Below are 22,381 nucleotides of genomic sequence, written 5' to 3'. Positions count from 1 at the left end.
TGGACGGGTTGGGAGGGGGGGCTTCCATATCCATAGTAACCAGAGGGAAATCTTTACCTGTGTTGGAGAAGCACAAGGGAGTCGTTTTAGCATTAATATGGAAGAAAACGCAACAGTTGTGTTGTTCTGGAGGTGGAAACGCCCATGGGGATGAAGATATTGCTGACTAGCTTGTACAACTGTTTACTTTGATTTTCTTTTATGGTTTTTGAGTGTGAATATTAAACACTGAAGTTGATTTAAGAATCGCTGTGTCCTGACTGGTGATATGGACGTTTGTCTCTTTCTCTCTCTCCCTCTCTTTCTCCCTCTCTTTCTCTCCCTCTCTTTCTCTCCCTCTCTTTCTCTCCCTCTCTTCCTTGACGAATGTTTCTCCCCTGTTCCGAGTACACCAATGGCTTCATCAGTGTAAGTGATCTTAATGACTGACGAGATTCTGCCTCTCCGTCACAACTCTTGAGGAGGAGGATTGTTGTCGTGTCTTCAATCGTTGCCAGGACGGACGGAGAGAACTATGTAATCGAGAGTGAGAGAGATGAAGGGAGGAGGAGGAGGACTTTTACGGGGCTTTCTCCACGTCGTCAGCTCCGTAAAACGAGAGGCGACAGATGAGAGAAAACGAGAGCGAGGGAGGCAAAGGAGTGTCGGGGCGTGAATGAAGGGACAGTAAGAATGAGTAAGAGTTAAGCAAGGCAATGACTCGGTCGTAGAACGTAGACCTCAGGCCTGGGGTTTGGAAAAAGACGCCTTGTTCCGGGCTTCACGCTAGATCAAGAGCCGGAGTGTCTGGAAGGCTAAACGCTTCTGTGCGTCGACCATTCGGTCTTGAGTGTAGGTCATGACCCTCTAAGAGGACATAGGAATAGTAGGTATGTGTACAAAAAAACACAACTTTTACACATTGCTTAGATGTACCTTTTTCTCTCCTCTCCACCCACTTCTTTTTTCTCTCTTTTTTCTCTTTCTCGCTTTGAAGTGAGGAAGTTTGCACGTTTGCAAAAATAGAGCAACAGGGCAAGGATGGAGTGATGCGCTGTAAGGAAAGAGAAGAAAAAGAAGGGGGGGAGGGCGGGGTGGAGAGAGAAAGGAGAGACAGACAGACTTGAACACCTCTTCACAGTTTCCTCCTCCTTCAGTCTCCCTGTCTCGTCCGTGGTGTGTGTTCGTCCTCGTAGATCTCTCTCTGGTCCTCCACAGAAGTGTGTCTCTCTCTTCAGAATGGATGTGAGACTGCTGGTGACTTTCCTGGCTCTCTGTCTGACATGCACTGGTAAGACAGTAATCACTCTTCACCTTGTTTCTGGGCGACGCCATGGGCCTGGTTCATAACCCAGGCCCATCACCCAGAGGCCTTTTCTATTAGAGGATGTGCTTTGACTGGTTTCCTAGTGAGGGTTGATACATCTAGACTAAGGTTAATCTTTGTCTGTATAACTCGACACTTTAACACCTCATTCAAAGGTCACAATGAGTTAATTACTGTGGCCCATCCAGAGTTGTTGTTTATTTTATAGGTTATTTATTTGTAACTATTTGATTTGTAAAAATTAAAAAATATATATACATACATAGTTTTGTGGTAATTGAACCAATAATGATCAATAAATTAAGAACTTTCATCAATGTTATGGATGTGGACAAATGTTGTTTTCTGATTCACAAGGTTCAGACACAAATTTCCTGTCATCGGTGTCCTCAGTAAAATGTAGGAAGGTTGTCATGATCACCGTGCTGACTGAGATAATGTGTTTTACACAGACTGCAGGAACATAGTGTTTAGTATTTGAAGTTATGTTAACCATAATTCAAGTAGAATCAGAAAGCGCTAAATCTGAACTGTTGATAGCAAACTCCCGCGTCCTCTGTCAGTCTCCCTTGTCCTCCCCCCTCCTCCCCCCCCCTCTCCCCTCCTCCTCTTCTGGTCTGGGGCCGGTGTGGGTTACTGTAATTTGTTAGATTAATAGTCAGATTAGAGGAGGGGTTTTAATCTAATCTTGGTCCTATCCTGACCCTCGCCATGGATGTGTGAGCAGTCACATGACACTGGCCAATGCTTGGACATGCTCACTGGCTGGCTGGCTGCTTAACTGGCTGGCTGGCTGATTATCAAGACCCAGGTGTCCATGACTGACTGCATGCTATCTAGTTGTTGGGATTCTGACTGATTGTGCAATGACAAATGACTTAGTTATGATTACGTTTGGGGTGATAATGTATTTAGTGAATCGTGTTAATTCTCTCTCTCTCTCTCCCGGCAGAAGCTTGTCAATACAACTGCACGTCCACTGTCACCCCTTTATCTCCCAGTGCCAGCTCCAACTTATCCTCCCAAAACTCCACCGGATGTCCCTGTGACAACACTCCCCCTCGCACTCTCACACCCGCGCCCCCCACTCTGGCTATCCTGCAGGTCACATGGTCAAAATCATGTGAGGGCCAGGTATACCTGTCTGTGCTCCGGTCTGACTCCCTGCCTCTCTGCCAGAGCAGCCGGGGTCTGGTGTTGCAGAACTGGACAGGGGTGTGTCAGAGACATGGCTGCCTGGGGGACCCTGTTATTCTCACTCAGAGCTTCTCTCATGGGCATGAGGTGTTGGAGAATGGCATATTAGTCAAAAAAATATGCCAAACACTGAAGGTCCGCTGCAAAGGTGTGTGTGTACGTGTGCTTGTGTGTATGCGTGTGTGTATGTGTGTGTCTGCGTGCAATGTTTGTACATACTGTGCTTTGTACAGTGTATGATTGGAAATCTGAAATGGTTTAATGTCTAAAGCTGCCTAAACCGCAAATATGCTTTCTAAATTAAGTATCTACGTTTAGTTGACCAGATCTTTGTTTCCTCCTCTTTCTCCTCCTCCTCTTCCTTATCGTCCTCCTCCTCTTCCTCGTCTCTCCCCAGCCGCCCCTCCTCCTCCAGTGGGGCCGGACCTGCGTGGGCAGCTGGTGGCCTACAAGGTGTTGAGCGCCCTGCTGTGTGTGGTGTTTCTTCTGCTCCTGGTGGCCCGCTTCGGACAGCCCTCCCTCAGGGTCCTGCAGAAGAGACGTGAGTCCTCACCTCTTCTCCTCATCCCCTCCCTCACCCTTCCTCACCTCATCTCTTCCCCCCCTCCCCTCACCCTTCCTCCCCTTTTCTCCTCCCCCCCTCCCCTCACCCTTCCTCACCTCTTCTCTTCCCCCCCTCCCCTCACCCTTCCTCACCTCTTCTCCTCCCCCCCTCCCCTCACCCTTCCTCACCTCATCTCCTCCCCCCCTCCCCTCACCCTTCCTCACCTCTTCTCCTCCCCCCCTCCCCTCACCCTTCCTCACCTCAACTCCTCCCCCCCTCCCCTCACCCTTCCTCACCTCTTCTCCTCCCCCCCTCCCCTCACCCTTCCTCACCTCATCTCCTCCCCCCCTCCCCTCACCCTTCCTCACCTCTACCCACTCCCTCACCCCTCCCCTCACATTACACACAGCTCGATCAGATTACATACGGTACATTATGTTTACAGAAACCATTGTTTTGTGTGTGTGAGTGTGTCTGCTACATGGGCCGTGTGTGTTTGTGTTGCAGTGTCAGACAGGAGACAGAGTAGGTGGATCGGACCCACACAGAGTCAGAGTGGTAAGACTCACACACACTCACACACATACAGACTCACACACACACTCACAGACACACACACAGACACACTCACACAGACACACAAACACACTCACACAAACACACACACAGACAAACACACCATCTCTTTGTCTACTCTCCTCTCCCAGTATCCTTTCACAGAGGGAAGAGTGCTGTCCAGGACACTGACGAGAGCAAGAGGTCATCTTTTCCTGGTAAGATGCATGCACACACGCACACACACACACACACACACACTCTGTGTATCTAAAACTCTTTCCTCACTCGCTCACACACAAACATTGTTATTTCTTCACCTGTTTTGTCTCTTGTCCAATCAGCTCTGGAGCGACTGACGGTGAACTACAGCCGAGAGCCTTCGTCCAATAGGAACAGCGACTACGATTCATACAACTAACGCCCTCTTCATCTTTTTCATTGTTCACATATTATGTTTAAAAATATCCACTGTGAAATAATGTTGTTGGCATGTTTTTGTTTACTAAATACATCTAAATAAATCTTAATTAATTAATAAAGTTTGTTGAAAATGATTTTATGCCTCATCCTGACAGGTGAATTGAAAGTTAGGAAAGACAGAATGAGTCGGAGCCAGAAGAAAGAAAGAAAGAGGGAGGGAGGGAGAAAGAGAGGGTGAGCAGGAGGAGAGAAGGTGGTTTTACACAGTGAGTGATTTTTGCAGCTCTGTGGCTTCCTGTGCCGTTGTCACCAACTTCCTGTTTGTGTTATTTCTGTCACTCCCCCCTTCCTCTTTCTGTCTTTTTCATCCCCTCTCTTCCCTGTGCTTTTTCTGTTCTGTATCTCCTTTCTCCTTCACTCAGGCTCCATCCCACCTGCGTGTTTTGCTCTCTCTCTCTCTCTCTCTCTCTCTCTCTCTCTCTCTCTCTCTCTCTCTCTCTCTCTCTCTCTCTCTCTCTCTCTCTCTCTCTCTCTCTCTCTCTCTCTCTCTCTCTGTCTCTCCATCATACACCTCTCCTCCTCCCAGCCAATCTCACCTACCTTCTTAGTGTGTTACTCCTCTCTTTCATTGCCGTATTCATAATCCCTCCTTTTTCACCTTCCTCCTTTTCAGGCATTGTCATGTTGACATTTTTCTCATTTATTTTCTGTATTGTTACCAGGGGTCAGGTCTTGTATCTGTGGGACCCTGGGTGCAGGAGGTAGCTGGGGTAGGAATGGGGGGTTCTAGAAGGGAGGGGGCGTCAGGTATTATATTGCCAGCTTCTAATGATCAGAAACCATTGTTCAGTGATCTGAGGCTTAGCCAAACTGTCGGAAAGTGTGTGTGTGCGTGCATGTGTATCTTGCAGACTGAAACATGGAGAGATGGGCAGATAGACCGTGGTAGTCCACTACATAGGAAAACATCCTGTGTATATAAGTTGTCGGTGCATGCAGTCGTGTGTGTGTATGTGTGTGTGTTTACGCCTGAGCCTGTGTGTATGTGACATGTGTGTGTGTGTGTGTGTGAGAGAGAGAGAGAGAGAGAGAGAGAGAGAGAGAGAGAGAGAGAGAGAGAGAGAGAGAGAGAGAGAGAGAGAGAGTGGGTGTATTCTCCTCTGTGTCAGGTCACTGTGAAGGATTATAACTGGGTTGAGATTGTCCCATCAGCAGAACAATGACGGACCCGAGCAGATTACATTCTCAGATTACCCAGGGGGAGAGATGGAAACGGAGAGATATAGAAGGGGGGGGGGGGATAGTGAGCGGGAGAGAGGAAAGAATATATCATATTTAAGAACTGCTCTTCATGCGTATTAACATTGATCACATAAACGTAACACGCAAAACATATCCCAGACACAAAAGTGGCTCTGCTCAAATAAACGAATTGGGCACACTTTAATTACGTGAACATGCACGTCAGGTTATTTATAACCTAGGAGAGGAAATGAGGGATGAGAGGAGGAGGGATGAAGTCAGTACTGTAGAGGTGTAAGAGAGAAGACGACAGGTGCAAGACTGGGAAAGGGTGGGGGGGTGGAGAAACAAAGAGAGAAAGAGGCAGGGGGTGTTTGCCACAAAGAAGCGCGTAAGAGTTTGTTTGAGCGATTGTGTGTGCGCGTTGCTTTGTCATTTTTAATGCTATAGGTTTTACACTAAGCCCTGGTGTCGGGTACATTGTCTCTAAGCCCCTTCTGGTGGCCTATCATGCCTATCACTCCAGAGAAGTGTGTCACAGAGAGAGGGATAAAACAACACAGAATTAAACGAATCCCATGTCTGCGTGTCCCAACTCTCCCTCGCCCTGCTTCCCTGTCTCTTCTCCTTGCCTCTTCCTCCTCTTCCTCCTCTTCCTCTCCCCTTCCTCCTCTAATCTACTTTTAAGGTAGTTCTATTTTTCCTCTTTTCTCTTTGTCGAACAGCCTGAAGCGACGGTTGTGTCAACATTCTGACGTGGCGTTGCTGATGTGTTGTCAGGAGCTGAGCTTATTGAACGTGGAGGTGAGAACCCAGCTTTCAGTAGAGACGGGGAGGGGAAGATGAAAGCAGAGGTGGAGGGATGGAGAGAGAAGCGAGAGAAACAGAAGACGAGGGATTGTGTGTGGGTTAGACGAGGGGACGGAGGGGGAAACGCCTCACACAGATCTGTCGCTTAATCAGTATGAAAGGAGAGAGGGGAGGAGAGAGAGAGAGAGAGAGAGAGAGAGGTTGCGTCTGCATGGTCAGGTGAGGATACGTCTCCTCTGAAGTGAACCACATCTCATGTGAACGTGTGCATGTTTGCATACGTGCCTGTGCTCGTGGGTGTGAGTGACTGCATGTGAGGGATCCCACTAAACAATCTGACCTGTCCAGCAGAGTTTCAAACAGTAAAAGGGCAGCAAAGTGGTTTCTCTCGCGCGTTGCCCTGTGTTTAGCACTAATCCTGGAAATTAAACATCAGCAGCTTAGTACCCGACCCTGCCATCTGAGCGTGGGGTGGGGCGGGGTTGAAGGGGGGGAGGGAGGGGTGGAGATGGACAGGGAGAGAGGGATGGAGAGACCGCTGCAGTTAAAACCCTGAGGTGAACACATCAAGGAAAAGAGGGCAGAAGATGAAGGATTGGAGCGAGCAAGGGGGAGGGACACTGGAGAGAGAAAGAGAGAGAGAGCGAGAAGGGATTATTTACCGTTTTAAATGAATAAATCCTTATTGTGTGAATCTGGCACACACGGAAAGACAGAGAGGGAGAGGGAGGACAAGAAGCAGCAGCAAAAACACATAACCCACAGATCAAAGATAGAGAGAGAGAGAGAGTAGAAAGCTCAACAGCTGACTGGAAGACAAAGAGTCCGAGCTGTGGGTCGTGTCGGTGTCAGATTCAGAGTCCCCGGCCTGGACGAGCCCCTGGACACCAGCCAGGGACAGAGAGGACGATCAAAACTGTGGAGCGGACGAGTGGAGAGGAGGAGGAGGGGAAGATGGCACAGAAATAAATAGTGGCCACAGGTGCAAAGAAAAGAGAGAGAGAGAGAGAGACGGAGGGAGAGAAGCATCAGGGTGGTATTATTTCGGGGTCGTCACACACCAATGAGAGGACGGCGTCCGCGAGGTGAGTCCAGCCGGTGCAGCTATATCTCAACTGACAGGACATGCCGTATGTGTGGTCTAGGAGCTGCATCTGTGTGTGTGCATGGGGTGTGTATTAGAGGAGGGTCTAAGAGGTGTGTGTGTGTGTGTATATTTCTCAACACTGAGCCCTGCAGGGACACTGAGCCAGCTGTGTGTATGTGGCTGTGTGTGACAGAGTTTATGCGTGTGTTTGTGTGTGTGTGTGCATGCATGCATGTGGTTGTGCACACTGGGTGTGCAGGTGTGGCAGAGGGCAAACTAAATTATGTAAAAACCTGAATCATTTCACTTGAGACTTACCTTACGTAAGATTTTGTTTTTTTTCGAACCTAGTTGGTGTTTTCTGCTGTTGAGAGGAAGTCACACCCTGACAGGAAGCTTACAGGCCGCAGCACGGTCCGAGGACACTGACAGGAAGCTTGCAGGCCGCAGCACGGTCCGAGGACACTGACAGGAAGCTTGCAGGCCGCAACACGGTCCGGGGACACTGACAGGAAGCTTGCAGGCCGCAACACGGTCCGAGGACACTGACAGGAAGCTTGCAGGCCGCAGCACGGTCTGAGGACACTGACAGGAAGCTTGCAGGCCGCAACACGGTCCGAGGACACGGGAAGATGCTGATGTGAACGAGGAGCAGCAAGAGCATTCTAAACGCCATGGCCTAGTTCGCTTTTGGATCAAAAACAACAACAAAGATTGTCTGGGAGTCTGATCTTTCACAACACCCGCCTATGTTCCACAGCCCTGAGTAGGTTACAAGCATTTCAGGTGCTGACATATCGGGCCGCCAGCCAGGGGTGCAGTGATGGGTGTGGACAGCAGCCCCAGTGCATCATGGGAAAGGCAGGGGGTGGTGGGACTGCTGCTGTGTTGGCTGCTGGTCGTAGGTGAGTGGCTGAGCTTTCACTAACGCACTACTGAATGAAAAAGGTGATTTATTACTTTTAGTTCTGAACTCTTTCGGTTGTTCACCATATACCATTCATCTCTCTTCTCTTTTCCTCTCTTTTCCCCTCTTTGGTTCCAGTCCACACCTCGCAGGCCCAGCCCCCCCTCCCTCTCTCCCTGCCTGCCCAGATCTCTGTGCCTCCTCCCTGGAGCTACCTGCCCCTCTCCCAGGCCGACCTGGGCCCCCTCTTCTCCAACTCGAGCCCCTTCTCCTTCTCCCAGAGCCTCCTCCTGTTGCCTCAGGCTGGGGCAGCCTCCAAACCAGGGGCCAGGGCTTCGTTTGGGCCTTACTCAGTCACACAGGTATGGATGGTGCTGGGGAGACATACCCTAGAGGCTCTTGTAAAATGGTATTTATGGTTCTTTGAAATTCATTTAATTAACTTATTTCTCTCTTTCTCTCTCTCTATCAGCTGGTCTCGGAGCCCATCCTCCCCCTCTCCCCTCCTTTGTCCGCGGCGCTGCTGTCGGAGCACGTGGAGCGAGAGATAGACGAGGGAGGGAAGGAGAGGCTGAGGGTGCGGGCTTTGTTCCAGGGCAGAGGAGACGCCGGCAGAGGGACCTGCGTCACCCCTCCACGCCTTCAAGGAGACGGAGGAGCACAAGGCCTCCTGCATCACACAGGTGCTGTTGGGGTGTGTGTGTGGGACGGTGGTGATGTTGATGTTTCAAGCCAATGAATTTCCCTGAATTTCAAACAATGGTTCTCTATGTCTCCTCTCCTCCAGGCTCCCCTGGGTCTGTGTGTGGTGACACTGACTCTTCCTAAGGACTGGTTCCAGACCGACCAGATCAACCAGCCACACCTCGGTCCCCCCGGCCGCTCCCGACACACACACCGCCACCGGCAACGCAACCGGCGAGGTCGAAACCATGGCAGACTCGCCGCCTTTCCCGCGGCGCTCAGATTCAACCATGGCCACGCCCTCGATCGTGTCCAGCTCTACTATTCATTGTTCGGCACGGTGGCCGACCTGAGCGCAGCGCCCCCTAGGTGCGTGGAGGACAAGGAGCCACAGTACCAGAGGCAGCTCTTCTACATAGCAGCTGTGACCCTGAGGGAGGAGGGCGCGGAGGGCAGGGAGGGTGCTGCACAGGGCAACCAAAGCAAGGAGGAAGTAAGCTGTCTGGACGGACGGGAAGAAGAGGAGCTACATGTGGATTCCAATGTCCTGATTCGCTACCGCAAGGGGCCTGCTCGTATCGGTCAGCCTATCGGATTGTCGGTGAATCTGAGGTCGAATTTCAGCGCAGAGTTTGTGGTTATACGGTGAGTCAATCTTTATGGTATGTCAATAATTCATTCATATCGATTCTCCTGTTCTATAAATATGTGTGTATGTCTGTGTGTGTCAGGCTGAAGGTGAGGAAGGGTCTGGTATCCCTGGTGGCCCAGCGATCCTTGACCTCTGACCTCTGGGCTGTGACCCTGGAGAGAACCCAGGGTTCCAAACATGACGTAGTCTCCATCATCTGCCACAAAGTTGGACGCCACCTAGATGGCCTCAGGTAGACATCTGTCACATGACCCTCCTGTCACATGACACAGTAGTTCATGTCGAACAACACAAACATTCAAACTCTTCTCTTTCACCTTCCCTTCTCTTCTCCCTCTTCCCCTCACGCCCTCTGTTATCCCTCCACCTTCTTTTCTCTCCTCGCTGTCACCTGTTCTCCTTCATCCCTCCTCCTCCCCTCTTTTCCCCCTTTCTGCCACCAAAGTGCTCTCCTCCCAAGTCCCTCCTCCCTCCACCAGGTGGCGTGTCTCTCTGTGGACGGCCTGAGACGTAGCTTCGACGTTGCCATGACGGTGTCGGGCAGTTGGTGGGTGGAGTACTCGGGCCGTAATAACCCTCCTCCGCCACACGGGGGTGTGGTGAGCAGTTTCTCCTTCACGGACAGAGAGATGGCTGGCATCGTTCCTGTCACTGAGGTGAGGAACATTTGTTTCGTCAACACTGGGTCGCCCCACAGGGATAGGGTGCAGGAGTTTCTATTCGTAAATAAAAAATTCTTTGGTGAAGCCGACTGAAGTGAATGTCCTGTTCTGTCACCTTACAGAGCGACACCATCATAAACACAGCAATCTTGACCAGCGAACCTGTGTCACTTCCTGTTATTGTGCTGGCCGTAGGGCATGATGGGAAAGTGTCAGATGTTACGTCTGCAGTGAGGTGCCAGTCGTCCGATGAAGACATAGTCAAGGTAGAGAACACACAAACACACATGCGGACACACACATACACACATACACACACATACATACACACACATACACACACAAACACACATGCGGACACACACATACACACATCCTCTTTCTCTCCAGAACTGACCCTCAATCCTCCGTTTCTCTCCATTTGATTGACAGGTGTCAAGCGATTGCGCAACCATCTTTGTTGACGGGAGCGAATCGGGTGTGGGCAGCACATGCGTGGGGGTGGAGTTTCTTCTGGGCACGCTCCGTGGGTCGCTGTGCCTGGCGGTCTGGGCGCCCGTCGTGCCTCTGCTCCTGTCTCTGTCCGACCCCAAGCTCAATGCCATCGATGGCTGGAGCCAGTACACGGACAATGGGTTAGTGGGCTTCAGTTTGGCCTGTTGCTGGTGGTTTGGAACATTCTGGCAGTTAAGATTCAAATTTTGAGAGTTGGGCAGGTGAGGGAAGCAGGTTGCTGTATGTTACGTCACTGTTGAAGGGACATTATTAAACACGTGAGGGGGCTGAGAGAGAGAGAGAGAGAGAGAGAGAGAGAGAGAGAGAGAGAGAGAGAGAGAGAGAGAGAGAGAGAGAGAGAGAGAGAGAGAGAGAGGGATGGAGCGAGTGAGAGAGAGAGAGAGAGAGAGAGAGAGAGAGAGAGAGAGAGAGAGAGAGAGAGAGAGAGAGAGAGAGAGAGAGAGAAAGAGAGAGAGAGAGAGAGACAGAGAGAGACAGAGAGAGACAGAGAGAGAGAGAGAGCTGGGTTGCTCACACCCCCTCAGGGATTGGGAAAAAAGATTTGGAGAAAGCAGCATTGGAGATTTGATCTTCTTCAATCCTGCGTTTGTAAATCCATTTAATAGATCAGTGCAAAATGTTGGCGTGAGCACATGCACGAACACTGAAGAAGGGACTAGATACTGTTGCAGATCATGTGATAATATCTTACACACATCTGTCCTGCAAGAGGGAGAGATTAGACCATCTTTGGGATTCCTTAGTCTCTTGTAATCTGTCCTGATCCTAGATCTCTCTTTGTAGAAGACAGGAGTTTTAAGACAGATTCTGACCTCCTGGTCCAACCAGTGAGGGCTCGGCCTCCTCTCTTTCCCTGAAGACAGAGTCAGATCAAGAGTTTAGAACGTTTTTTTGGTTTACTTGATTACCTTTTGTTACATTTACATTTAGTCATTTAGCAGACGCTCTTATCTTGTTAAAACTGTTGCTAGAAGACATGCAGACAGACTTGCAGCATAAGTGTGTGTATGTATGTGTGTGTGTGTGTGTGTGTGTGTGTGTGTCCAGCTGTTTCCCAGTGTTCCAGAGGTCCACTGTTCAGGTTCTGACCCAGTTCGTTGCCCAGGACAACCAGAGTCAAATGACCTACCTGCTGGGCTCCCCCGATTGGCTGGTGGATGTGACGGAGATTGTCCGTAATTGGCTGCGGGTGGAAAACCCACAGGTCGCTGCTCTTGACAAACACAACAATCTGATTGGCCTGCAGCCGGGGGAAACCATGCTTCATGTGAGTCATGCTCACTTTCCCGTCATGACCAGAAGTGCTGTTGTTATTTTGACACCTTTTTCTGGTTTAACGTTATTATTCACATCAGTGAAATGTCTCCCCATCTCAGGTTATCTCTAGCCAATGGGATGGTGTCCTGGGAAGCTGTGATGTCACGGTGACCTCTGAACCTGTGACCCCAGGTGACCTGTCAGTGCAAGTTGTGAGCGGCTTGGGGATGTCCATCCAGCCCAGCCCTGCCCACCCGTCAGTTGTCACAGCAACAGTGACGGCCTACAACATTCTGTACGACCCTGGGCAGGTTAGTGCTGGTCGTTTGGTGTGTTTCTAGTGACTTGAGTATGTTCATACTAACTTTTCTCTTTCATTGTTTCTCTCCTTCTTTCACTCCCACCCTCCGCCCTCTCTTCCTCTCTCGCCTTCACTCTCACTCTCTCCAGGAAGCATCCATAAGTGTCTGGCTCCAGTTCAGCGACGACAACGCCTCTCTGCTCTCCGCTTTTAGGGGCGTGCCCTTTTACCTGCGTCTCTCCTCATTGGCTGAGTCTGTAGTCGCCGTGACGCCAGGCCCTTCACAGCGCATTGTTGCCCAGGGAGATGGGGGCGGGCCCTTGCTGCAAGCGGAACTTCTGGTCTCTACCTGTGATCCAATTGTGTCCAACTCCATCGTTGAAAGTGACTCCCCGAAGTCTAGGGAAGGAGGTGGGACACGAAGGCTAGCTAGGGGCTCTGGTTGGATAAGAGTCAACCTAGACTCTGAACTACAGCCATTGGGGAGCGAGGAGTCGGAATTTGGGTTTGACGTGTCTGACATGCTGGTAGAGTCCAACGGAGATGTATACGCTAACTTTGGGAGCGACGACATCGTCCACGGCAATGTCACCGGCGGAGGGTCACCTGGTGACTCCTCCCCCTACCACCACCAGGCTGGCGGAGGCATGATGGGAAGGAACGGACTGGAACGGGCGGCGCTCACGCCCAATCACGAGGAGAACGCTGTCTACCTGTCCCCTGGCGTGGAGAGAGAGGGAACGAGGGACGAGGAGAAGAACAGACCAGGAGAGCGAGAGCTGGAGGTGGGGGTAGGGGCCTTACTCTCCCTCCTCTGCCTCTCCACACTCCTTTTCCTGGTGAACTGCCTGCCTTGCGCCCTGAGAGAGAGGAGGAGGAGGAGGAAAGGGATGGAGGCGGATGGAGGAATGATGGAGGGAGTGGTGGTGGAGGAGGCGGAGGAGGATAAGAAGATGGAGATAGAAAAGGAGGAAGAAAGTGAGAAGCAGAAGAAGAAAGAGCTGGAGGAGAAAGAGGAGAATATGTTGTGAGGCTTGTTGATCTCATGCAAAAGGACTTTTATTACGTTTATTGTTAAGCTTGTCAATGACATCCTGTACATCCAACAATCTTTAGATCTTAAACCTTTCAGATGTGTCCAGTCATTGTTTCCGGCCATTATAACATAACTTCTCTAAGCATGGCAGTGTCTAGAATGGTATTATCTGGTAGGGCAGATTTACAAATGTTTGGACTTACATGATTCAGACATTAGGTTGGGTGAGGAATACTCAGCCCTACATGGAAGCTGGCATTTTATGTCCACTTTTGTAGAAAGTAACTTAGGAAAATAGCTATTGATGTAAAAGATATTTCATCGATCCTTGTCTTTTTTCATCACCATGTTTGCTATTTTACAAATTCTAAAAGTAAATTTCCTTTATTTAAATACTTTCTGTCTGGTTTTGTCTTCCCAATTTACAAGTACTATTTATTTCTTTGTTAAGTCATTTGAAGGGTGAAGACCAGAAATACTGTATATTGTGACAGTAGATGGGCAATTTAATGTTATGTTAAGCTACAAACGTTTGCAAAGAAAATGTTAAACATGTAAAATGTGTTTGTTGAATAAAATAAAATAAAACAAAAGATAACATTTTACAATTTTTAAAACTGGATGAAATGACCAAAGGGGTTAGTATGTGTGTTTTGGGGTAAATGACCAAAGGGATTGGCATGTGTGTTTTGGATAAAATGACCAAAGGGGTTAGTATGTGTTTTTTGTATAAAATGACCAAAGGGGTTAGCATGTGTGTTTTGGATTAAATGACCAAGGGGTTAGTATGTGTGTTTTGGATGAAATGACCAAAGGGGTTAGTCATATTAATACATCAATACAAAAATACACTATATAGAGACACGCAGCGCATTCGCTAGGATTCCTTTTTGACACCGTCAATTTCGAACATCTCTCTCATATATGGCCATTGGTGATCTAGAATGTGTCTATTCCCAGTCATGTCGACATCGCTAACTCCCTCTGTCTCATCCAGTACGTTAGCCATTCTTCTTGTTGCCTTCTGCCTTGCAGCTTCGTTGCTATGAAGCTCTTGGTAGCTTCATGGAATAGCATAGATTACGTTTGTTGTGCGTGATAGTCAGGAAATGAACATTTGTATTTCTACGTTTTTGACGATCTATCTCATATACATGAATACTTTACAGCATAACTCTATTATAACACCATAACTCTATTATAACACCATCTAAATACAAACCCGTGAAAATGCTCATATTAACTGACTATATTAATGATTATTTTTACTTCACATGCCGATTAGCAGAGTGGCGCAGCGGAAGCGTGCTGGGCCCATAACCCAGAGGTCGATGGATCGAAACCATCCTCTGCTAACATATTTTTCAACTCAATGACTTGAAAACAATCATGTCTCTAGTGCAATTTCAATTTTAACTGGAATTAGTTCACACATCGAAAGGTAACATTTCCAAATGGTGCAGATCATTCAGTTACTGTGCAACCGTGCTCCTACATGGTGGTGAGCTACTTTAATGGCAATTTGAAAGCTGAACATGTGAAATATTTATATTATAAAGTAAATCTGTCACTTTAGTGCACATTGCACAATGCACCCGTTTGCACTATTTGATATTTTTCATTGGATTGTTTAGAATTATTTAGAACTGTGCAAAACAAATATATACATTTTATATTTAAGATTCTTATATGTTTATTATATGTACCTTCCTGCCATAGTAAATTACTGTTTTGTTTAAACTTTCTGATTCTACTTAGCAATTTTAAGATATCTCGATAAAAAATATCTTCGCCCAACGTGGGGCTCGAACCCACGACCCTGAGATTAAGAGTCTCATGCTCTACCGACTGAGCTAGCCGGGCATGTCTCTGCTGACAATTGTGGGAGTATAAAGTTTCGTCATAATAAAGAAAAAAGCCTTTAAGCTTGTACAGCAGTTAAATTATCACGTTTAGTGATCATAGCCCCTTCACAAAGAGCCTTTTAAGCATGTTCATGGAGCATATTTCCACTGCAAATAATGTTTGCATTAGTTCCCAGGATCAAACCGATATCCTGTCAAGTCAACTCTTTTGACCTTAAACAAAAGAGCTTGCTAGAATACCTACCAGAGCATGCACATTTATTAAGCTACATGGGTCAGCATGTTCAAAAACATGAATGAGTATAAACAAAATAACTTTTTATTATCTATAAGTTTTCCCAGTTATATTTGGAGTTGCATTGCATATCGGTGTCCAGTTATGGAAAGTTCACAGCATTGGAACTCAACAGTGAGTGCCAAGGCTAAAGTTCTGAATCGAATGTGTCTTACACCATCCCTCCTGCTACATCTCCTGCTCCTCCACAGGCTGATGACTGCTGGTGGGTGCGAAGGTTGCAGGTCCAGGCGAAGCGTTTCCCACACCCTGAGCAGCTGAAGGGCTTCTCCCCCGTGTGGACCCTCTGGTGCTTCTTCAGGTTCCCCGCCTCGGAGAACATCTTCCCGCAGGTGACGCAGCGGAACGGTTTCTCCCCCGTGTGGACGCGCCGGTGAGCCTCGAGGTTCGACAGGCCGGTGAACGCCTTCCCGCACGCGCGGCACACAAAGCTCCGCCGCCTCCCATCCCCGGTCACCGCCGCGCCCGCGAGGTTACCGGCCAGCTGATGCTGGGAGGTGAACGTAGCTCGTTGGGCAGCAAGCGCGGCCTCCATGTTAGCCAAACCGTTAACAGACGTTGCCGTTGTCGCCCCCCTGACCTGTACCCCCACCGGGGGGAGTAATGGCTCTACACTGGCAGCCCCCCTGGTGGGCGGGGCACCGTGGGGCTGCGCCACCCGCACCCTGTTGTTATGACGACGCTGTTGCAGTTGAGTCTCCTCAGCTCTCATCATGGCCGCTCTGCTCCAGGGAGAGTGACCCAGGACGTTTGCGCCGACCGGGCTGGCCCCCGGCCACTGAGCTCCAAGACGACCTGAGGGAGATGCTTCCAGACCGGCTGCCTGTCCGCATCCTGACCTCACGGCCCCAGAGGAGAAGCGGGAGCGAGGCCGGGGCTGGTCCTGGGGACGGGTCTCAGAAACCACTATAACGCTGTCTGGGTCAGTGTCAGCTGAATCCTCGGTGTAGGAGCAGGAGGGCCCACCAGGGGGTGACGAGGAGGCTCCTGATTCCGGGGCCCAGCTTGTGAAGAAGGTGTCCAGCTCAAACAGGGAGAACTCTGGGTTTGGGGAGGTGCTGTACTTCTGGTTGGCTGGCGTGCTGTCTGGCGCCACCCTGTGGAGAGCTGCAGTACTGCTGCTTGGAACAGTAGAAGGCGGCAGAGTGGTGGATATTCCTCCAGTTCCCCTCTCAGAAGTCACAGTCTTCTCATCTTCCACCTTCAGAGCGGTCCCTTCTGGAAGTAGAGGCTGTCAGAGGAGAGGAGAGCGTGAATGATGTATCTCATGCATTCTGAGTTTCTTCACTCACATACTGTTTATACTTCCATTTCCTGTAGCGTGTAGTGTGTGTGTGTGTGTGTGTGTATGTGTGTCTGAGGTGATAAAATTGTGTCACAGTTTAAGAAGTTGAAATGTCCTGAAATAGAATGATATAAATATAACAAACCACATTCAATCACTCACTTGTTGGTAAAGGAACGCTTTAATCCTCTTTTCGAGTATATACATTGCCAGGACATGTTTCAACATCTCACTGAAAACTGAGACACAATACTTTCCTCCTCAACTAACAAGATGTTCATCTACAGGAATTTTTAATATACTTTTATGCCTTTTGGTGGTGTTGCGTTTTCATACTTCTGGTAGACATGATGTTAAAATTATTGAGGCTTTAGATATACATTAAGTCAAGTCAATCATGTCCTAAATAAAATTAGTATTTCATACAAACTAAAACATTTTTTAATAGATAAAAAGATAATAAATATGATCCCACAGTACCAGACCCTACCCTTTGCATTGAACACCCAAGCCTTTGCAATGAACCACTAAAACAACCAACCCAAGATTCATATAAAAAAAACTGCCTGAACTACCCACTGACTACACCCTTGAATAACTCTGTCACTCCTATTTTCTTGAACCCTCTGGGTAACTGGATCCATGTTCTGAGTAATAAAACCGTCTGGGGGACTGGACCCATGTTCTGAGTTCTAGAACCCTCTGGGGGACTGGCCCCATGTTCTGAGTTCTAGAACCCTCTGGGGTCTGGCCCCATGTTCTGAGTCCTAGAACCCTCTGGGGGACTGGCCCCATGTTCTGAGTTCTAGAACCCATGTACTGAGTTCTGGAACCCTCTGGGGGACTGGCCTATGGTCACATGGCCGGCTGTTGTGTCTGCTGCTGGGCGGGGTGGTGGCGTTTCTGGTGCTTCTTTAGGTTGCTGGGGTCGGCAAAGCGCTCGGGGCAGAGCGGGCACTGGTAGGGCCTCTGGCCGGTATGGACATTCATGTGGATCTTCAGGTTCCACACCTGGGAGAAGTGCTTCCCGCAGACAACGCAGCCGTACGGCCGCTCCCCCGTATGGGTTCTCAAGTGCGGTTCTAGGTTTGCGGGGGCGGAGAACCCTTTGCCACAGAACTTACACAGATGCAGCCTCTTGCGCTCCGCCTTCTTCCTACCGTTCGTGTACCTGTCCTGACCCTGACCCTGGGACGACCCCTCCATGTGTTCACCAAAGCCCCCCAGACCCTGTGACCCCCCCCTGACTGGCATGACATTGGAGAAGCCTCCAGAATGTTCTGTGGCAAAGTCCCGCATGCCTGATGGGAAGGGATGAGGCAGGGAGGACAGACCAGGCACTACAACACAATCGTCAAGACAACTGTCCCCATTTGTCCACATCTGATTGGCTGATGAGGTGTCATACGACGGCGCACTGCCATAGCTGACCTCTGACAAGCCCTGCCTGGTCCCTTGAGGTTCTCCAAGCTGGCTGGCCAGAGCCAGGCTGTCATCCAATGGTATTGCTCCTTGGTAGTCATCCTTGCTGGATTCCACCAATCCTAATGAGACAAGACAAGTTTCTATTAACAGGTTGCTCATAGCACCTTAACCTTACCATAAATATTAGTGTAAACTAAGAACCAATAATAAGATTTCCATAAATAACCTAGAACAACCTAGCCTAGAATAACAATTAAGTATACAAAGAAAGTAAGGCAACTATTTTTACATTTAATTTCAACCTAGCTAATCTTATTTATGATGCACTTTAATTTGACACAATTATATAAAGTGCATCTAGTGTTATTACATTTTATTAATTTAGCAAATCCTTTAATCCAAATGTTATGTTTTCAGTTAGAGATGTTTTAAAGCCTTTTATTTCTAGCCTTCATCCAGGAAAGTTTCCTAGCATGTAAACACTGTAGTAAAGGTTTTCTAAATGTGCGTAACTGTGTGCAACATCTGTGCATCTCATCCACTCACCCTGTTTGCTGCTGCAGACTCCCAGGCCTGGAGACCGTAGGCCCTCCTCCAGATCCTCCACCTTCACCAGTAGCACATCCGGCTCCTCCCCCACCTCCACACCTGCAGGCTGGAGCACACAAGGACACAATCATGGCTGAGCTCCACCCAATTCAAGAAGGGAGTTTCCTTCAAAAAATAACCCATACCAAAACTTTCTTCTTTTCTTTTTACATGTTATATTTAAAATACATTATAGTTCATAATGGAAGGATGTACATTTTTTTAAAGACACAAAGGTAAATCATTTTTAGACATTTCTGCCATGTATATAGGCTCTGTGTTTTACTAATGTGAACCCCGTTGATCTGAAGATTGATACTGGACATATGATGGATATGGGTTAGGTTTCAGTCAATTATCAAGCCAATAAAAGGAACAGGAACATAAGATAAAGAAGCACTAGAAATATTTTTTCACCTTTTAACAGAAGGTCCACATCCAGAATTTAATGTATTTTATTTATTGCAATTGTATAGGGTAAAAATATTAATAACAAACCAACTGTGAAACATGTCAAGTACTGTACACACACACAATCAAGAAAATGTTTATATTCTATTGGGGATTAGTAATTTCGTATTTAGTACCATGCATTCTTTCCAACAATATAATCTGAACATCAGAATCTATATATTTACCCAGTCTGGAGGCAACCTGTTTATACTATGGACCGTTTGTAACCCATTATTTTTTGTTTAGATATTTTTGGGGGTATTTTCTGCTTCATTTGATAGTGACGGTTTGAGAGAGACAGGATTGCCAAGGGAGAGAGAGAGGCGATGACATGCAGCAATGGGACTTGGCTGGAATCGAACCTGGGCTGCTGAGGTAAGGTGGTACACACCATCAGTGGGCCACTGGGACCCATGACTTTCCTCAAACATTACACTCGGACACACTCAGGGTCATCCTTAGGTCAACATTTACCCTACACACAAGCAGTGTCCTTAAACCTCAGCGAAAAGATCAGGGCAAAAAGTCAGTGTTTGTTGGCTATCAGGAGCTTTTAGTGTGCTACAAGTTCTCTCTGGTGGCCTAGGGTTTGGACTTTAGAGATATGGAGATGTTGCATTTTCTGGAAGACAAAAGACCCGCTAGTACAACTTAAACCTAATATTTTATTGTGAAAACGTTTTTTCTTTTTTTTTGTCTTCGTCCCCCCCATCCAGCCCACTCAGGAGAAGCAGGCCATGTCCTCTGTGTACACGTCTGGGTGGTTTCTCTGCTGGTGCGTTCTCAGGTTGCGTATCCAGGCGAAGCCCTTCCCACACAGCTGGCAGCTGAAGGGCTTCTCCCCCGTGTGGACCCTCTGGTGCTTCTTCAGGTTCCCCGCCTCGGAGAACATCTTCCCGCAGGTGGCGCAGCGGAACGGCTTCTCTCCCGTGTGGACGCGCTGGTGGATCTCCACCTTCTTGGGCCGGTTGAAGGCCTTGCCGCAGAAGTTGCAGATGAAGAGCTTCTCTCTGGTGCTTGTTCTGTGGAGAGTCTTCATCGCTCCCCCTGCGCCCTCTCCCTTGAAGGGGAAGCCGGAGAAGTTGCCGCCGCGCCCCCAACCGTTCATGTCGGACGTCGACGGCAACGCAGGGTCATTGGACCTCGCCAGAGAGTGAGGAGGCTGTGGGACGGCCGGCGCGTTCCCATGGTTACCGTGAGTTCTGATTTGTACCGGAATCTCCCGACCGTCCCAGTCCAGCAGCTCTTCCCCTTCCTCAGAATCCACGTCGATAACTTCCTGTTTCCGCCGCCGGCTCACGACGCCCGAACCCGGAAGTGTTTGAAACAACCCCCCGTCCCCAGATGAAGCCCCGCCTCCAGCCTCGTAAGAACAAGATGGCCGCCCATCACCCTCCTCCTCCTCGTTAAAGAATGCCCCCACCAGCGAGCCCTCGCTCTCGTCAAACACATCGAACGTGGCGCTGGGATTGGTCAGTGGTCCCAAAGGAGCAGAGCCCTCTGCGATTTCAGAGTCATTGTCAGTTTTAAGGAGAGTTGAGGATCCACTGACCTCCAGTCCTCTGTCTCTGTGGCTGGCCTGGCTCCGGCTCCGGGGCGCTGGGTGAGACTGCTGGGGCTGAGGGAGGGGGTCTGAGGTCTGGATGGAGACTGACAAGGAGTCCTGGGGGCTGGGCCGCGTTCCACCACGAGGGCCACACTCCACCACTCCTGCATGGAGGAGACAGAGAGCACGGTTATTATGGTGATTGGTATAATGACTACAACAACAAAAAATTTTTTTTTTACAAATACACATTCTTCCTGACTCACCATCCTCTCCGATGAGCTGTACTTGGTCTGGGTCGTCCATCCTCTCTTCCTTCACCATTAGGGTATCTGGTTCCATCAGCTGCACTACTACTGTCTAAAGATTTAAGGAACATCACAAACATTTATACTCATAACACACCCCTGACAGCAACAACGATAGTGATCATATTGATAAGGGCTAAACCTGAGGGAGCAGATTTTTGAGATTTGTGTACGGACCCGTTCGCGGAAATCGATGCTGGATGCTGACTTGTATGTAATTAATAATACATATTTGTAGACATAGATCTTCCTACCTCATCTCGGATAGGTTCAGGATGCATCGGGTTGCTGATTGGACTGCTAGTTGACGACCCGTCAGGCCACAACCCCATGTTCATCTGTCTGTCAAAAACGCTGCCTAAAAACACAAAAACAATACCTCAATTACCGGGAAGACAGGTTGTATGTGTTATGTTAACCTAGGTTACTCAAGCTTCAAAGTCCCGGTCTTATAAATACTTCGATCGAATGAAGTGAATACATTTCGATGCACAGTAAGGGGCAAGCTTACTAGTGGATGTCGACAATCCACGGTATTTATCGGTGATGTTGAAGTGTGATCTGCTGTTGGGACGGCTATTCAGGGCGCTTTCGCGCAGCCTCCTCTCGGCGCTTCCTCGGGCCATCTTCAACTCCAGTAAATGCAATTTTCTCTTGAGAGCTTTGTTTTCCCTTTGGCATTGGGACATCTGCAAACTTACGACCGCGTAATCGTCGTCCACCAGCTTGCAGATCTCTGCCACGGCGGCGTTCGCCAAGACCTCCATGATTGAGGCTAGCTGGGTTTGGAATGCGATACGGGTCGACATTGTGATCGACTGGTAAGCTCGATGCGTTACAAAACCTATTTCCTCTATCACCACAAATTATTGCCTATAAAGAGATACCAATATAATGAACGGTGAAAACATAAAATCTGGTAAAAAAAAAAAAGGTTCGGTTTGCTCATATATTAAACTGCTTCTAAGAAACAGTCGCGAGCTTGCTAGCGAACTAGCCACGACCATTGCATCCTTTCCGGTGTTCAGGAGAATTCAGTTCCTCTGTTCCCCCTTCTTTGCGCGTGCGCGATCATAATTTTCTCTTGTTGCTTGGTTGCGTTGAATGTGCCCAAATGTGGCCCTTAATGAAGCAATACAGTGATGCTGGTGATGTATGTTACTGTGATCATTATGTATAACAAGTATCATAAGTTTCATCTATACACCCGTCTTTTACACTGAGAACACAGGGGGAACAGATTTCCCTGGAGTCCTGAAAAAAAAGGTTCAGGAAGGTTGATTTTTTTATTTTATTTTACACTGAGAACACAGTGGAAAATATTTCCCTGGAGGCCTGAGGAAAGTGGTCCCCCCCCTGTATATTACAGTCTGGCCATTTATAAAGCAATACAGTGATGCTGGTGACGTATGTTACTGTGATCATAATGTATAACAA

General features: G+C 48.6%; 3 protein-coding genes and 2 non-coding genes across 5 annotated transcripts; 3 read left to right on the top strand and 2 right to left on the bottom strand.

The window, feature by feature from the left end:
- The first annotated feature begins 10 nt into the window (after window positions 1–10).
- On the top strand, window positions 11–4,134 carry LOC134034086 (T-cell surface glycoprotein CD5). The gene is made up of 6 exons (XM_062478435.1): window positions 11–1,270; window positions 2,259–2,651; window positions 2,901–3,044; window positions 3,555–3,605; window positions 3,755–3,820; window positions 3,947–4,134. Exons 1-6 carry the CDS (start codon window positions 1,219–1,221, stop codon window positions 4,021–4,023), a joined length of 783 nt encoding a protein of 260 aa, XP_062334419.1. The 5' UTR covers window positions 11–1,218; the 3' UTR covers window positions 4,024–4,134.
- Window positions 4,135–6,610: 2,476 nt separating this feature from the next.
- On the top strand, window positions 6,611–13,771 carry tmem132a (transmembrane protein 132A). Its single transcript, XM_062478411.1, is given in 13 exon segments — window positions 6,611–7,162; window positions 7,516–8,069; window positions 8,210–8,433; window positions 8,544–8,702; window positions 8,704–8,754; window positions 8,859–9,400; window positions 9,487–9,639; window positions 9,853–10,063; window positions 10,192–10,335; window positions 10,502–10,704; window positions 11,633–11,852; window positions 11,962–12,153; window positions 12,293–13,771. Coding segments are annotated over 12 exon segments (3,063 nt in total). The 5' UTR covers window positions 6,611–7,162; window positions 7,516–7,987; the 3' UTR covers window positions 13,175–13,771.
- Window positions 13,772–14,462: 691 nt separating this feature from the next.
- trnam-cau (transfer RNA methionine (anticodon CAU)) lies at window positions 14,463–14,534 on the top strand. Its single transcript has one exon. It is a non-coding gene; the product is annotated as a tRNA-Met (tRNA).
- A 435-nt stretch (window positions 14,535–14,969) lies between these two features.
- On the bottom strand, window positions 14,970–15,042 carry trnak-cuu (transfer RNA lysine (anticodon CUU)). The gene has a single exon. It is a non-coding gene; the product is annotated as a tRNA-Lys (tRNA).
- Window positions 15,043–16,641: 1,599 nt separating this feature from the next.
- LOC134033926 (uncharacterized) lies at window positions 16,642–22,036 on the bottom strand. The gene is made up of 6 exons (XM_062478210.1): window positions 21,456–22,036; window positions 21,199–21,302; window positions 20,903–20,996; window positions 19,815–20,800; window positions 18,596–18,704; window positions 16,642–18,168 (listed from the first exon to the last, which is right to left on the bottom strand). Exons 1-6 carry the CDS (start codon window positions 21,751–21,753, stop codon window positions 17,480–17,482), a joined length of 2,280 nt encoding a protein of 759 aa, XP_062334194.1. The 5' UTR covers window positions 21,754–22,036; the 3' UTR covers window positions 16,642–17,479.
- Between the last annotated feature and the right edge of the window lie 345 nt (window positions 22,037–22,381).

The sequence above is a fragment of the Osmerus eperlanus genome, chromosome 14, assembly GCF_963692335.1.
Source record: "Osmerus eperlanus chromosome 14, fOsmEpe2.1, whole genome shotgun sequence".
Lineage (NCBI taxonomy): Eukaryota > Metazoa > Chordata > Actinopteri > Osmeriformes > Osmeridae > Osmerus > Osmerus eperlanus.
The sequence above is the reverse complement of the archived record's forward strand: the minus strand, read 5'-3'. Positions and strand labels throughout refer to the sequence as shown.